At 42.6% G+C, this 17857-nt stretch overlaps 1 protein-coding gene across 2 annotated transcripts in view; it reads right to left on the bottom strand.

Moving 5' to 3' along the window:
• Nucleotides 1–3146: 3146 nt before the first annotated feature.
• TRIP11 (thyroid hormone receptor interactor 11) overlaps nucleotides 3147–17857 on the bottom strand; it is a 64077-nt gene continuing 49366 nt past the window's right edge. For both annotated transcript variants that reach the window (XM_037031163.1, XM_037031164.1), the window contains 5 exons: nucleotides 11036–11117; nucleotides 10092–10206; nucleotides 9540–9656; nucleotides 8164–8305; nucleotides 3147–5087 (listed from right to left, as the gene is read on the bottom strand). In XM_037031163.1, coding sequence (XP_036887058.1) covers nucleotides 4867–5087; nucleotides 8164–8305; nucleotides 9540–9656; nucleotides 10092–10206; nucleotides 11036–11117 — 677 coding nt within the window. In that variant the 3' untranslated portion in view covers nucleotides 3147–4866. The remainder of the gene's footprint in view (nucleotides 5088–8163; nucleotides 8306–9539; nucleotides 9657–10091; nucleotides 10207–11035; nucleotides 11118–17857) is intronic.

Below are 17857 nucleotides of genomic sequence, written 5' to 3'. Positions count from 1 at the left end.
AAGTGATCCACTTACTAACATTCTTGAAGTTTCCTTCATCTCCAAAACAAATATTGGTGTATTTAAAATGGATTATTGACTTACTGGATGTATTAAATGACTGACATGCATTAAAACCTTCCGCCACATCATATATTCATGGGACCTGAACCCCAAGGACAGGAAAACAAGTCCAGGTTAATAACCTTTCGTATTCCATCAGAATTGGTTGGGGCAAGAACCGCTGGACGTTAACTGCTAGCTCGCTTCCTCCTTGACTGTGCAAACGTTACTTTCTTGAACAACCACACCCCCTCCTCCCATCGGTCTGCCAGGACTGAGTGAGGGCCCTAGCACCTCCCCCATTTCTCTAGTAATGGGGACAGAAGTCTGTCTCCCCGACTTCCCAGTGAGCTTCTCAAGCCTGGGACTCTCCCCAGGCCCCTCACATTAGCCCATGACGAATTCCCACTTCCCTGCTCCCAGATGCACCTGCTGTCCACCTCTCCCTTTCCCATGGCTCCCGTGCCAACAAAGGAGCCCTCTCTATCGAAGGCCAATCCCTCCACCTGTGTCTGGACTCTCAGCATCTGCTCCTCGGGAGCTCCCCCTGCACCCTTTTTATCTGGTTAGTGTTCACACGTGCACATGCTTAAGCCTCCCCACTGAAACCGATTCTCCCCCCGCCCCACTTTCTTCCCCTGACATCTGTCTCCCCACCATCTAACTTCTCAGAAGACTCGCCAACAAACACTATCTCCAACGGCTCATCACTTACTCAACCCCTTTAAGAATCCTGCTATTCTTCCGCCAACATGGCTCTGGGTCAAAGCCAACAACTCCCTGGTCCCTAAATCCAATGGAGTTTTCTTAAAGCTTCTCCTGACCAGAGCTGCAAGCACTGCCCACTTCCGACCTCTCCCCACCTTCCTGACACAGTCTTGGCTTTGGTTAACACTCCACACGCCTGGCATTGTTACGCATTTTTTGGCAATAATTTCAACTTCCGACACTTGTCCACAAGTGGCACATGTATTTACTTAATAAATGCTATGAATGAACGTGTCTTTGGGTCCTTCCAACCCCAATTTGCTACGTAGGGTATTTCAGAGATGAGAAGAATCAGTCCCACAGTCAAAAGTAATGTTGTCAAAGGTCCCACAGGAAGAGTCAACCCAATGCACCTATCACCTTTGAAAGTCATGCTCCTTCCAATACTGCCATCATGCCAACAGTTAAAAATATTCACCGCCCTGGCTGGTGTAGCTCAGTGGATTGAGCGAGGGCCTGCGAACCACATGATCGCGGTTCGATTCCCAGTTGGGGCACGTGCCTGGGTTGCAGGCCAGTTCCTGGCGGGGGACGCACGAGAGGCAGCCATGCATTGATGTTTCTCTCCTTCTCTCCTTCCCTTCCCCTCTAAAGATAAATAAATAAAATCTTTGAAAAAAAAAACATTCAAGTTCCACATCTTAGAGAAAACGAAGACATGACTTGATTATCTTGCAGAAACTCCAAGAGCCCAATGATGCATAATACACCTTTGAACTTAAAAAATAAAAATAAAAGGCTTATGGCTAGTGTTAAGCATATATTAGATTGTCTGTACTTCACATTTCCAAGGCTCACAGACTACCCTCGCAGCAGACATCCGGTGAAGACATTAGCTTCAGTAGTTGATCCACTGCCGTTATAAACAACACGTGTAAGTCATTTCTCTCCTTCTAAAGAAAAAGTCAGCAGCTGTTTGCTAAAAAATCTTTTTTTTATTGTGGATGAAGACATGGCCAACTCACATATATCATTTTTATTTGGAGGGGTTTTTTTTTCCTGCCTTGCAGTGCTCCCGAGAAATCCGGATATGCAGACTTTAGCTCTATAAAACACAACCCAGTCTTATGGCTGGGTTGTGAATTTCCCACATTTAGTTATTTCCCTAAAAATCAAAAGACAACGTACCAATTTTTAGTACAGAAACCTTCATAAGTTAAAAAAAAGTAAATGCTGGCAAATTATCACAAATGCCAGAACACTAAAAGTGTCATTATTTTTCCATAGGAATTATGAAATAAATATCAAGTGTAACTGACTCGATCCTTACAAAATAAATTTTTGGTGCAAGATGTTTTAGACACTTTGACATATGAAAAACTTCATTAGCTTTAGCAAATTCAAATGCTTCAAAAGTTTGACGAGTAGCACTTTTGCAATAATTTCCATCCCTCCCTGTCCCTGAAGAGTTTATTGTCCACCTACTGATGAAATAAATAAGCATTTTGAGAATCTTTTCGCCCTTTTCGATTAACCATTAAAAGGTTAAAATGAACTGGAGGCTTTATTTGAGGGGGGGAGGGGAATATTAAATATTTTAACTGGTTGATTGTAAGGAAGTTCTTTCTTTTCCTCATGTTTTTTGTTGTTTTTTCTTTTAAAGCAATAATGGCTGGAACCAAAACTCAAACAACCATATGATACAGAATTGTACTAAAAATAATCACGTTCAACGTCTGGTTGCATTTTCTATTACAGTATTGAAAGCCGTTAGGAACGTGGTGAAAAACTGTGGCAGCTAAAGGAAAATTCAACCACAAAGTCTCCTACGTTTGCAGAGAAGTAAACAGTGAAATTACTGTAGTTCAAACACTGCAGTAAGGCTCGTTAGCAGCGCCCTATGGCTGACAAGAGAGTGATGTGCTTCGTCACTCTATGGCCACTAAAAGGTTCCTTGAGCAGATGCAGATGGTCCGTCTCTCACACAGCTTCGTTTCAGAAAAGGATGAGTTACGTCTGGTTTAGATCAACAAACACTTAGTGTGCATACCAGCAAGCTCTAGCTCCAACGATGACACAGCTGAAACATGAGGTACTGCAGCTTCGGTCCAAGGTCACAGACTTAATTGAATAGCAGCCACGTAAGGTCACGCAGTGACATTCAGATATGCAATTTACCCACAACAGCTTTCAAACTCATGTTAACCTATGGGGTGAAGGGGGAACAGGCTGTTTTGAGTAGGGAAGGAAATACTTAACATTTCATAAAAGGCATTTAAAATATGACGACATGCTACTTAAATGCCCACTGCTTAAATTTTCATTTTCAAAATAAAAGAAAAAAGTTTTGCATTTTCTACTTCTCCGAAATGAAGGATCAGGTGTTTGTTTTTTTAAAACTTAGAAACGTTTATTTCAGATGCTCCACACTGAAATGAAACTTCAATGGCAAGCAGCAAATAATTTAGGATGGTCAGTGAAAACATCTTTGAAAGGATCATACAAAACCCAAGGGTCATAATTTCATAAAAGAAATAATAGGTAAAACAGAAGGGAGGCAGTTTGACAGTTCTAATGTAGAACCGGTATGACTACTTCCTTTAACAGACACCACATAAAGAATGGTGATACAAATACATTAGTGAAGGAGACACGATGTTGTGAAGCAGCAATGCCTCAGTTTCCAAATTCTTCAGGAAAACCAGTTTTATCCATCAATACACAAAGATCTCCAATCTTCTAAATACAATAGAAAGTATAGAGTTAGAACAAAATTTACAGATAATCAAATCTACCCTGGCTGAAGCCAGGACTATTTACATATTTGGATTAGTACCATTTCACCTTTCCTTGTTATACGGATGGTTCTACTTTGAAGGCATATTGAAATTTACAAAATTTCCAAGAAACGTCTTTAAATATACAACATCAACAACTAATACAAACGTGAACATCCTGATTAAGTTCCAAGTCAGGATTTTTCATGATGGGCTTATAAAAAATTAAAGAAATACTTCCTTTATTCTCAAATACTCCTTTATTCTCAAGTTCCCAACACCTGCGCTGGTGCTGAAGTAACTTCCCCACGCTTGGCGACCTGAGGGAGAAGGGACGGCTCCTGGACTGCCACAGCCCTCCCGGCAACGCCTAGATGGGGTGGGAGGGTCACATTTAGTGATATTGCTACTTGTAGTTTCATAAGTGCAGCTGTACGATTCTACACTCGTACGCAAGTTGTGTGAGGAGACCATCACTTTAGGATGATACCCTGAAAAGGCGCCTCCGCCCGCACAAGCAGAGCGGGCACCAACAGCACCTGCTGATGCCGCGCATGCGACCTTCACATGGGTCTCAAGGGCGCTGGACTGGGAAAGTCCATTTCAAAAGGTTACATCCTGTTTGATCCCATTTGCATAGTGCTCTGGAAATGACAACACCCCGGAAACGGCAGAGCACTGGGTGGTGGCCAAGGTCGGGGACAGGGAAGGGGGCGGCTGTGATGACGGACGGGCAGCCCGAGGGGTGGCACGATGCACCTGTGCCGTAGTGGTGGGTCACGCAGGTCGCACGTGACAGAGCTGCACAGAGGCCGGTGTGCTCCCAGGGACGGCCTGCGCTCCGCCCGTGCACACTGGTCCTCTGAGGATGACTGACGTACACTTTGCGTCAGTTTCCTGCACTTTGCAGATAAGCCACTGCTATTTTCTTTTTCCTTTCCTTTTTTGGGGGGCAAATCTCTTGGTTATCTTTAAAAGACAAAGCACACAGGTTTCTACTAGCTTAAACGAATTTGAAAATCAGAGGAAAAAAATTAAAAGTTGATATATAGCTACTAGTATTTTTGTCTTTTTATTTTTCTATTTTTGTTAAAATAAATGTTTCTAGCTTAAATTGGGTCAAATCAGAGAAGGAAAAAAGCAGTAATGTAGCAAACATTCCCTCCTGTGACACCTGCAATTTCTAAAAGTATTAAGAATATTTTTATTAAATTTAGAGAAAGTACAACTGCAGACAAACACAAGACTTTTTCTGGAAGGCCACTTGTGATCAGTACACCCATGTAGTGTCCGTCGTTCCTTGAAAGGGCTAGGTCTGTCGTTTTGGCTCCAGAGCCGTCTATTGCTTCAGAAGGTCCTTCAAGATGACCCCGGCACTGTTGTCAGGCGACACCGGCAAAGGCGTGAATGTGGGCAGCACGTCGGAAATGGGCTTCAGAAGCAGGTGCCCGGGCCCGCCCGGCCCGAGCCCCGCGGGGTACATAAGCGGCACCGCCGCGGAGCGGGTGGCCAAGAACGGGCTCACGTCTGCTCTTCTGCCAGCCCTGGGTTCTGCCACATCTGGATGACGAAACAGGAATGATTTAGTCTGTTATTTAGTCAGCACTACACATGTGTTTTAGGCTCCCAGATTTGGCCCTAAGTAAATTTAATTCATATGTTGCTGGGTTCTGGGTCCAATAAGCAGGGTCTATGAAATACAGCAGAATGAAGGGCAAGAGAAAGAAGGGGAGAAAGAAGCGGGGAGAGAAGAATATCTGACCGAACACTACTTCATTAAGCACATTAATATTCCCGTTTTACATTCACATACAAATCACAGAACTGATAAACTTCATTTACTATTGACGGGGAACAAAAGTTTTGCTGTTTAGGACATTGATTTTTAAGCTGGTAATTAAGAAAAAACCCAGAGAGACCTGAGTGCCTCACTGTTCCCCAGAGGTGCAGTGGTCCGGCCCTCGCCCTGGCAGCCCCCCAGCAGGAGCCCGGTGAGTCGGCGGGTCCCAACATGTCCGAGTGGCCAGCAAGGGTCTTCCCGCCACATGTGCCCACTCCTCCTCGTCCGTGTGCCCAGCCCACTCTCACTCTGGAAATCTCAGACCCTATCCCAAGCCCTCTCTACTGTCCAAAATTTTGTAACACACCCAGCATTGCCTGTCTTTGGAATTTTCATGCTTACGTGAACTCCCCAGGCACACACATTAGAAATTTGATTTTCTCCTGTTGATCTCTCTCTGCTAATTTGGTTGGCCCAGATAAAAGAACACAGAAGGTGAGAGGAAACTTATTTCTTTTTTTAGCTCCCACACTATAACCATTTTTTAAAAAGTGTTTTCTAAGTGGCAAGGCAAACTCTCTAACCACCCACCTGAAAGGTGAGGGACTTCAGAACTTGGTTTTCCTCAAACAATGATGATGACAATGAAAACAACTGGCACCCAGATTATGATGCTCACAATCAGGTTTATATTAACTTACCAAACAAAAACAACAAAAAACAAGTGTTCTTTGTAAAACACTTACTACATTAGCTCAGCAATTCGAACCTTCTGCACTCACGGCACATATGCACTAATTACCGAAGCTCTGTGGCACACCAAAAAATATTTTTTTGCCAAGATTCATTCACACTGGATGACTATCCCTGTGTTGGTTACTGTCCTTTCCTTGTCTGACAATCTCAGGGACCACCTTCGGTCAGTGCCCCTGACTGAACAGACAGGGACCGTGCACTTCAAAGTTCTTGTGGCGCACCGGGTGGAAATTGCTGCAGGACCTGATCACTGTTTAGATATTCGGAGGTTTAAGAACAATTTTCGATTAGATTACTTCTCTACAAAGCTGAATGATCAGTTTTCACTGGCACAGGTATCTGGTTTAAGCCCAGTGCTCACTGTACAGAGTTCTGCTTCAGCACCCAAGACAAGGGAAAGAACGGGAGGTTCAACCATGTTGTCTAACAACGCCTCGGAACTGGATGAGCAACCTCCGTGACCACTGCGGCTCAGGCGGCTGCCTGTTGGACTGTGACCTGAAAGGTCGCTGGTCAGGGCATGGGCCTGGGTTGTGAACTGGTCCCTTTGTTGGGACACATGTGAGAAAAAACCAATCAGTGTCCCCCTCTTTTTCCCTCCCTCCCCTCTCTCTAAAAATTAATGAAGTTTAAAAAAAAGAATTGTTTAAAAAAGAGACAAGTGGTCCCTTGAAGGGCCCACTTCAGTCGTGGAAAACTCAAATCCAAGACCTCTAATGCAAAAAAACCACTGAGACAAACTCAACATGTCTACATTTCGATGGCAGCCGAGGGTTCACGAGCTGTACTTTCCCGGGAGCGACGACTTCCCAAACTCTGGAAACGCCTGTGTGCTGCTGAGTGAGCTCTGCCCAGCCATGCACTTCCAGGGCAGGATTAGAGAGCACGCTTACTTTCTTCATGCAAACCTTGGACCAACTCAGAACGACAGTGGCTTCCGTCTCTGACCAATGAAGACCAAGGTGGACACAGGACTCGGTAATGCGGGGGGAGAGCAGGAGAGGGGGAGGGGAGGGGAGGGACTGAGAGGGGAGAACCGAGGGAGGAAGGGAGGGGAGGCCCTGCCACAGTGACCTTTGGAACCTTCCCTAAGATGCCACAACCCAGCGTAACAAGAAAAGCATTTTTTGTAGTCTACACCTGTTAAAGTTAAGACTTTTCACTAAATTTAGCATCCAAACCTTTTAACTAAACAACAAATTAATTTTACCACCTTCTCTTTCTATAAAAGTTCAGGAGAATATAACTATTTGCCTGAACGACTAGGTAAACTTTTTAGATTTCAGAATATAAATTATTAAAAATTTTATCTAAATTCAAGTATCTGACATGTGATACAAAACCGAAAAGAGTACGTATTAACATGTACCTTTACAGTCCAACTAGCAAACGTGTTAGTCTGAGTTAAAACAAAGATTTCAGGAAAAAAGAGAGTTTACAATAAAGAATCCGTTTACAGCCTAAAGGACATACTTAAATTTCAACTCAAGAAACTTTACTGAATGCTGCTAGGGGGGACATGAGTATGAAAAGACCCCAGTGCCAGTGGGTAGGAAATTACGCAGCACATGTTTGCCACTACACCACGTGCTTCTGGCAGGTCTTCCGACGACGTGTAAGGATGCTTCCCAGCGCCCTTGGGTGTCTAACCGGTGTCTGAAACTACTCTTATAGTAAACATTATCAACATGCTGAGCTTAGGGTACTGAGCTAACACTTAGGTTTTCAGAGGGAAAAACACCTTTCTCTAACTGTACACTGCGCTTCCCTGATTAGAAACGAGCCCCATCCATGGGAAAGGAAAACAGGCAACTAAGCGAAGACCCACCGCCTCCTCCAAGAAGGACGCCAGTAAGTTACACAGAGAACGATTACATCAATATACAAAGGGAAATATTTCATATTGTTTAAATTAAATCTAAACCAATTAAGTATCAGGTTACCAGAATATATGAAGCCAAAATACAATGCCTTACTGGAATTTTGGAAGAAGCCATTGTACATTTTTGAAAACACTATAAAAATTTAGTTAGTATCACTGTGAAACATAATCATAAATTAAACAGTTAATTAAAACCAAAAATAAGTATCTGGTTTTACCTTTGTAACTTTCTGGTACATTTGCATTTAGTTTTCTCCTTGGTGAATCTAAAGGCTTCATGTCATGAACAGAAAGCTTTGGTGGTGGAATGGATGGATGAGATTCTGTTTCTAGAAATTTAACAAAAAGTTCTGAAAAAGACTAAGAAAAAACATTTGGTTTATATTAGGCAGATATTAAAATTGTATTCACTACCACTCAGAAAACACCAACTACTCTAATTAAGCATTAAAAACTAATCATGTCATCTGAATAATCTTTTAATAAATAAGCTTTATGAATAGTTAAAAGTGCTAGCACTTTAGTTACATAGATATCAAGTAAAACCTTTAACTCAGTCTTTGATGAGAACACTTTACAAACCTATAGTCGGAATCAGCCACATGCTACAATCATTTTAATAACTGTTTACACAAACATGAAAACTTGTGTTAACAGAAAAGAAATTTTCTAAAACTTCCATTTTTCTAAAGTAACACTCAGCCAATGAATACAGCCAAAGCTCATGAGCAATTCAGTCTGATTAAAACATCGGAGTGCTGACCTTTCTTTTACATTTTGTGCTATTCAATTTAAACTACTTAATTATTAATTGTAATTAAAAAATAAAAAGATTTAAGAAAAATATAGGTAAGTAAATGTTTATGTAGTCAAGTATATAAATTCTTTCAAATTATCAAAAACCGTAAATTTTATGACATTCGATTTAAAATAGGGTTTTGCTGTTAGCTACCTGTAATTAGGTCATGTATCCTCAGTTTCTTCTTTATCAAAAAAATAAAGAAACTCCACACTCCACCCCACAGTGCTCCTCAATGCAAGGGCGCTCACCTTGACCCTACCAGAGACCCAGCGGGCACTGCCGCCGGAGTGACGCTCCTGGAGGGGAGGGCAGGCACTTTCCTGCCGCCCCGCCCCCTCTTCCCCACCCCCCACCCCACCCCGCCCCGCTGAGGACAGCTGGGCGCAAAGCAGACGCCCGCTGTAGTCGTTGGCTCAGTTACCAGGTAGATCCCTACAAGCACAAAATAAAACCTACGTCTTCAAGAATCTCGTAATTTTGTAGTAAGACAAATGATTGTGTGCCTACGGTATCATAATCAAATACAAATTAAAAATAGTTAATATTTTGAAAAATAGAAGTACTATGTAAATAAAAACCTAAAAAAACCCCTACATGCAATAAACTTATTAAAACTGCCTTATTATCCTTAAGCTAATTATGCTTCTGGATCTCAGTTTCCCAAACTCCAAGTAAACAAGGGCTGTATAAAATAACCAGAAAAGGAAACCTGGTGCTTCGCAAGTGAGCGCGGCGTACAGGCCGCTCCCGCTCCCGCCGCTCCCGCTCCCCAAAAACAAAAGCAGCCCTTACACTGTTGAACACGGTCTGCTGGTTTGGCCTCAGAGGCGTGTTGGGAACACTTTTCGATCCTCCTCCAAGCCACCCAGTCACCCATCTGGTAACGCCGCCCTGATCTTCATTCAACAACTGAAAAGTTTTTTGAAAACAGAAAAGGATTATTAGTACAAGAAAAAGAAAAAATAAGAACCATTTTTACATGATTTCAGATGGTGGCAAAACATGCTTTTCAAGTCCAATTTCTAATCGTTTCCTACTGACAGTGTCTACAAATACAGTGAAATGTCCTCCCAAACACTATCTTGAATAAAAGTTGAGGACTGTCACTCTCAAAATTTCAGCTTTCGATATTTCTCAATATCCCACCTGATAAATGAGGTGGAATGTAAGTTACAAAATATTTAATATTATACAAATCGAACAAGTCTACCCCTTCACTGTAGTATGAAATGATTCCATTTTCACATCACTGAAAAACTCTATCAGGAAAAGTCACACAACACACAGAGAAAGGAATGTGTCTGAGGCAAGCCACGTTCGGAGTGGCTCTCGTTCCTCTGTTACCTGCTCCAGTTCCTCTTTCTTGATACCCAGGATGCTTCCCATTAATCGTAACACTTCGTGACGCTGATTTTTTGGTGTGTGGAAGTGTCCAATGAAGAGGTTTCTCATCAGGATTCTACAAAAGCAGAGGCAGAAACAGCTCAAGCTTACTCAGCAAGCTACCCCAGTATTCAGGGTTCTGGAGTAATAAACATGAAACACATTAATACTTAGTTATACATAAATAATAATTACAAAAGGCACTAAACAATAATGTATTTTGAAGTAACACTTAAAAAAGTCTTGCCATCTCTAATGGAGACTATTTCAAACAACCTGAAATGTATACACCCAAAACATCATTTACTGGCCACCCACGAACTTCGACCCAATGACCAGCTGAGATGGTGACCATCAGTAACTCTCGGTGACTGCACTGGTATCGCCCTTAAAGGGATACTTCAGACTGTTCTCTCCCCACCTCAGGTGTAATGACAGTTTGTGGGCTTAATGGCTATGCTTGTATTTCCCCATTCACACTTACTTAAAACTTGCTAACAATATGGAAGTCTTTAAAATATTAATAATACATATATACATACACCTACTTAGATTTCATACATTTGAAATCTAGATCTAATACATTTGAGCAAAATATGTTCCTTTCAGGATAGTAAAGAGGAAAAAAAAAAGAACGGTAAGAATACACTTTTTATTTTACAAGGGTGGTGATATTTTAACTTTTCCATATGGTTTTAAGGAAAATAATTTGAGCTGGAAAACTATTTAAAAGCCAAGAGAAGAGAAGTTATTCTACTGACCCTTCATTAAAACTACCTACATCTTCTCACTATGTAAGAAAAAGTCTGTAAAAACCCTAGTCATATATAAACATCTACATACACAGGTTTTTAGCATAAAAGTACTCCTCCCAAAATACATGGAAGTTAAAAGGCAGAGCATACTTGTCCACTTTTCCTTCTGTGCTGTTTACTAAGTTCATCAATTTCTTCTGTACATCATCCAGCATTTCCTGTCGCAGCTCATCTGTTTTAAAACGTGAATGAAAAAAGTCATTAACTGATTAAAATAGTCCAGATGAGTATGTGATGAGATTTAAGACATTTTCACCGTGAATTTTGAATATACGCACTTATTCCAATTACTTCCATCTCACCTCTTCTTAGGTTCAGTGAACTAGGTTTGCTGGTATAGAAATTACCTGGAAGCCAGACTATGCATTAATTCCTATGGCTTAGCCCCAATAAAGTAATCCATTTTTAGCAGAAATTTTATAAACCCCCCAAAGTTTTTCATTCTCTTCAGAAACTTAATAGCAAACAAGAGATTTTCACCACTGTTTCCTTGCATGAAACATTTCCAAAGAAATGTTAAAAGGGAAGAAATAAAAAGGACAATTTTAGATTCTCCTTCTTCCACCTTCCTGGCTGGACTCTGCTTTTCGGTGAGCTAAGAAAAGCATCAGAGCTAAGACCATGGCTTGGGACGTAGCTGATTCGGCAAATTCTCGGGTACATTGCAAAATATAATTCATATCACTGATTCTAACATGCTGATCAAGATACTGTAATTTAGAACTGATTCAGAAGGAAGTTTGGACCATTTTTAAAATTCATGCTCAAAAAGGAAGCAAAATCTGTAAAATCTTGGTGGAAGAGTCCGAATTTGAGCAATGTTAAAAGCAAAGTCTAGAATGTCAGTCGGAAATACTCTGTTCCCAAAGTCAGCCACGCTGCAGGGCCAGGGGTTCCTAGACGAAGGGGCACTCAGCCAAACCTGTGGAGCTCACACCTAGTACCTCAGACATGGGCGGCGTGACCTGAAGGAGATGCTTATCACCTTCAAGATAGATCACGAATTTCATTCTGGAAATGAAGAAGACTGCTTTGTAGCAGAGCTCAGTATTTGTAAATCAAGGAACACAGCCACACAAGACACACTGACATCTTTCCACAAACTTATTCTTTGATTTACGTTGCATTTCCTATAAATAGCTGGACACGAGTTCTCTTATCAGAGATATGACTTGCAAATATTTCCTCCCATTCGGTGGGCTGTCATTTCACTATTTCAAAAAAGATGTTATTTATTTATTTTTAGGGAGAGGGGGAGAAAGAGAGGGAGAGAACCATTGATGTGAGCGGTAAGGCAACTGGTTGTCCCCCCTTGTGCCTGACGGGCAACCCAGGCGTGTGCCCTGACCAGGAATCGAACCTGCAGTCTTTCACTTTGCTGAACAACACTGAACCAACTGAGGCACACTGGTCAGGGCTCATTTCACCTTCTTGATGGTATCCTTGGAAGCACAAATGTCTTTAATTTTGTTGAAGTCCCAGTTAATTTTTTCTTTCATCACTTGTGCGTTCAGTGTCACAGCTAAGAAACTGCTGCCTGACCCAACATCACAAAGCTCTGTTCCTGTGCTTTGTTCTAGAAGTTTACAGCTGTAGCTCTAAGATGTGCGTCTACGACCCAGCTGGAGTGGCCTTTCTGTTCACAGTGTGAGGCAGGGGCCCGACCCGGGCTTGTGAGTGTGGACGGACGTCCAGTCGGCCCAGCGCCACACGGTGCCCTTGTTCAGAATCTACTGACTTACAGAGAGGAATGATTTGTCTAGGACTTCCGAGTCCAACTGCAAGACTTCTATGATTTTTTTCTGCCTGCAAAGCTCTTTTCCACTGGCGCTGTCTATTAACTCCTAGTCCCCCTTCACGTCCTAGTTCCTAGGTCACTTCCTCCAAGAAGCTTCCTCTGACCCCCCCAGACTGAGCCAGGTCTGTTTGCTTTTTGTTTTCCTATTGTCTGTACAGTGGCTAAAATTCAACTTATGTATAGTACCAAACGTATACACAAAAGACCCAGTTTGGCTACGGGTCTTCTAAATTACAAAAATCTGAATTGCAAAATGTAATTCATATAATAGGCTAATTTACCAAAACAGAGATGGTTGCCATAACCATATTATAAAAGTGAGGTCTGTGTTCGGAAAATCTACTACAGTTTCCTTTCCTGTCTTTCCAGTAAGAAATTTAAGCTTGGGCATTAAAAAAGGGGGGGGTGGGAGGAGAACGAGGTCAAACTTTCCTGTTCTACCCTTCCCTTCCCTGAGATTTCCCTTCTCCTCTCTCCTCTCTTCTAAAATCAATGATTTTTATATTGATTACATATCAAAATGGTAACATTCCTGACATACTGGGTTATATAAAGTATAACATTAGAGTTCACTTCACCTGTATCTTTTTACCTTTTTAGTGTGGTCACTAAGAAATTTACAATTATACATGTGACTTGCATATTTTTGGAAAGCACGGCTTTGGAGCATAACTAAGATATAACCAGTCCACATACTGTCTCTTACTTAAAAAGAAAAAACTGAATGATAGACATATTCAGAGTAAAATTCACAAAGCAAAGAGTTGATTCAAGTAAAATAAATCAGAAAAGTATGACTTTATGAAAAACTGATCAAGAAATCTCTTTATAATAAAGTTTGTCAAAAATGTTTTCTTAAGCCCTGGCTGGTGTAGCTCAGTGGGTTGAGCGCAGGCCTGCAAACCACACAATCGCGGTGTGATTCCCAGTCAGGGCACATGCCTGGGTTGCAGGCCAGTTCCCAGCAGGGGGCGCATGAGAGGCAACCATACATTGATATTTCTCTCCTCTCCTTCCCTTCCTCTCTAAAGATAAATAAAATCTTTAAAAAATGTTTTCTCAATAAAAATTCATTAATATTGGTATAAACTTGATTAAAAATCTGTGTTCTGCCCTGGCCAGGGTGACTCAGGTGGTTAAAGCACTGTCCCATAAACCAGAGAGCTGCAGGTTCAATTCCCAGTCAGGACACAAGCCTGGATTGTGTTTGGTCCCTAGTTGGGGTTTGTGCAAGAGGCAATTGATTGATGTTTCTCTCTCCCACTGATGTTTCCCTACCTCCCTTTCTTCCCTTCTTTCTCTCTAAAACTACATAAACTAAAAACAAACCTCTGCATTCTGAAAGGTGGGGTCCAAACGTCCGGAAGGCCAAAATATCTGGGTGAACATCCCTTAAACTCATTATCAGACCACAGCTGGTCCTGAGCTCATGTGATAGATAGAGCGCTGGTCACTGCACGTCCTGTGGGCATGCACAGGGCTGTTGCAAGTGCAAGCCGTGTTTAAATGCATTCTGGTGTTTAAGTTTAGAAAAACCTGCAGGGTCCAGGGGAAGAGGGTGGAAGGCTGGCATTAACTAGGAAAGTGTCAGAAAAGTCAGTCAAGTTCCTGCACAGCTTCTTTCCAGGTACCGTTACTTTCCTCCCGTCAGAGATTCTGAACATTTCTCCACAAAACTGAACATTAATTCAAACCACAAATTGAAATCAGAACTGTATTTACACGGGCAGGGAAAAATATGGTTATTCAGAAATGGGTTTTTAGCCAAATACAATATCCCTGTGAAATAATCTAAGATGCCAAAAAAATACTTTGGAAGTTAAAAAAAGAGAGAGAAGGCAGGCAGGGGGATGGGGTACACTTTAAAGCTGAGCAACAAAGCAGCTGAGGTTTCATCGAGTTGAGGGGAAGCGTCACTCTGAAGACAGGATGTCCTAACGCCCACCACATCAGCCTCTACTCTGCAGCACTTTGGGACGGCGCAGTGACCGTCCTCATTTAATTCAAAATCCAAGGAACAGACCAGCATGTCATAATTTCACATTTTATGTGTGATTATTAACATTGCACTCTAACACTGTCTTCAGAAAAACTATAAAGTTAGGTCACACTCCTTACAAAAGTCATGTGGCTATTTTATGACTATGCTCTCTTGGACTGGACTCAGTCAACTGCGACAGTCGCCTGACTCAGAAGAGAATGGTGGTCGCAGCAGGGCAGGAACTGCCCTGCCTGGTTTCAGGAGCTGTAACCCGCCCATGGCTAAGGCTGAGTGAGCCACCTTTGGACCATAAGCCACTAAGGAGACAAAGATCGTCTCCCTGGCAGGAGTGCGGCTTCTGCTCCTTTTTCTATAACTGGCCCCCAATGCTTGGTTGGTTAGCCGATGACAGGTAAGATTCCCCAAGGGTGGAACGACCTAAGACAGGCATGATCGAGTAGAGGCCCCAGGGAAGGACTTGGGGGGCTATGGAGAAAGGGGGTGATGGACCCTCACCCCTCATTTTTGACAAAGCTTGGGTCCTCATTTCTCCTAATTCTTTGGCTATCTTGCCTCTTCTGCCTGACTTAAGCCTGAAACAATGACAGAGGGCGGTGCAGCCCTGTGCTGGAAAGGGCGGGCTCCCTGGGTGATCAGGCCTGAAAAAGGATATGTAAAATCCTGTGAAGCCTGCTTTGCCACAAATGCTCTTAGTTAAATGATAAAGGCCCCCGGGCAGATAATGAGTTTGTTTTCCCAAAGTTTTGTAGCCTTTTAGCTGATAGATCCTGACCTAGAAGAAGCTTTAATAGTTCTTTGTGTGCTATCTATCGTTTGATCCTTACTGCCTGATAATGATTAATAAGTTGTACCTGAACTCCTGCACACAAAAAAAACAATAAAAGCCTGTCTAGGAAAGGGTCAGCACACCCTCCCCTTGAGAGAGTGGCCTGCTCCTTTTCCTCCACAGGACTCGGTAGTCGTGTGAATTTGTCTTGAATCCCATCCGTAACGCTGCGTACACTGCAGGCCCGTGCACGTGTCAGCAGCAGGACTCTGGAGTCAGAAGACCTGCGTGAAATTGTGGTCCTGCCACAAGACGTGTAGAGGAAGCATGGTTCTGTCACAGAGCGAGCTTCTGCTGCCTGTTCTGTAGAGTGAACGTGCTTATCTCAAAGGATTCTTAGAGTCTGAGTGATCAACTATGACTCCTCTAAACAGGAAAGTGCTATATAAAGCACTGGTACTCATTCATCTGATTTATTAAAACACCATCTTTAACCTAGCCCTAATCAATATCAATAATATGTATCACTTAGGTTAACATTAACATAGATATTTTTTCCACCATTTTGCCTTGTCATCTTCATGAACAAACACAAAGGTATCAAAAAAAGGAAAAATGTTAGAAAGAAGATTAGATTACGTTTATAGATATGTCAGTAAGTAAACTGGGTCTTGTGTCTTACATGAACTGGCTACCTAAAAAATAAATATCAATCTAATCCATTAAATCTGATACAAGAAAATTTGTCTCTTCATTTAATACAATCAAAGCAAAAATGAGAAATTAGATGCTCTTTTTATTAGAGAATTTCAACTTTTACAAGATCATTGTGATTGTAACACCAAACAGTATTTTTAAAAGGCACCTCATACTTATCGACACTTGAAGACACATTTGCTTTCTCTTTCAACCCACTTCGCTCCACCCCGTCACACAGAACTCTGGGTGCCCGGTCCACTGCGAGCACGTCTGGTTCTCCACAATCACACTTTCTACCAGGTGAGGGCAGCAATGAAGTGGGAATGGCAACGCTGAGGTTACGGGATTATCCGTAAATGAGGTCAGAGTTACTCTGAACACCTGGGAGAGATTTTATATACATCTTTTACGTAACCAGGTCAAATTTATTTTCTCTCTAGCCTCTTCCTTCAATACTTTAGTATGAATTCTGATATTCTGTACTGAGTTTTCCATATCAAAACAAAAATATTTTAATGTGAGTCAAGTTGTATTTAATTTTTAAAGGCTTACACAGCCCAGCCACTTCCCTCCAAAACAGAAGGTGATCCCTCAGCGGAAAGTGAGGTCACTACAGAGACTTTGGCGCTCACCGTCACCCCCACCGTAGAAAATGCACTACTGACGAAAGGCTTTCTAGGCTGCGGACTGACTGGACCTTAACTCATTTCTGAGAGCTTTTTGCTACAAATCAGTACGGAGTAACTCTGGCCCCTGAAAGGTCATTTCGGGCCACAGGCTTTTAGAAGACTTGAATTAGGTGTCACATGAAAAGGTGGAGTGTCTCCCCGCCGGGTGGCTCAGTTGGCGACAGCACTGTCCAAGCACCACAGGGCTGCAGCTTCATGCCCCCGGGCAGGGCACGTACCTGGGTTGCACGTTCCATCCATGGCTGGGGCACATGTGGGAGGGACGCAACCAATGTTTCCCTTTCACATCAATGTCTGTCTCTCTCTCAAAATCAATAAACATATCCCCGGGTGAGGATTTAAAAACTTTGGAATAACTCACATAACAGCCCACATTTCCAGGGTGAAAGAGCTGAAGTCGGGGCAACACTGGGCCCCCCTTTCTCTATGGCAAGAGTCGAGTGGGGCTGAGAATTCGCTGCCCCTGTAAGAAACTCTCCAATTCACCACAACCTCCACTCAGGCCTCCCTGCTCTTCTGGGTCATCGTTCAGGCCCCAGTTCACAACCTGTGCTTGTGATCCATACTCACTGTTTCTTCACACAGCAAACTACTCCCCACTCTGTCCACTCAGCACTCCACACCAATGCCACACACACGTGTGCGCATGCGTTACTTTGGCCATTACTAGTTCTTCAGATCTTTGGCCAATTTCCAGATTATGTCACATAGGTTCACATGAATTCCTCCCCCCACCGTCCAGAATGTCCTTCCCCGACTCCGTCTGCTCAGTTACACCTTCTCATCATTTAAGCGAGGTCAAGTATGCCTTCACTAGCCTTTCTACCATCCACACCACCATTACCGAGTAGAGGGACTGCTCCTTCCTTCTGAAACAATCTACTGCGTGTATGAAATTGCTGATAGTCTTCCCCTTCGTGCCTGACTGGCAGCCTGTTCCCTACCGTTGCAGCTCTCA

Source organism: Sturnira hondurensis, unplaced genomic scaffold, assembly GCF_014824575.4.
Source record: "Sturnira hondurensis isolate 20B ecotype Veracruz unplaced genomic scaffold, ASM1482457v3 Scaffold0021143, whole genome shotgun sequence".
Lineage (NCBI taxonomy): Eukaryota > Metazoa > Chordata > Mammalia > Chiroptera > Phyllostomidae > Sturnira > Sturnira hondurensis.
The sequence above is the reverse complement of the archived record's forward strand: the minus strand, read 5'-3'. Positions and strand labels throughout refer to the sequence as shown.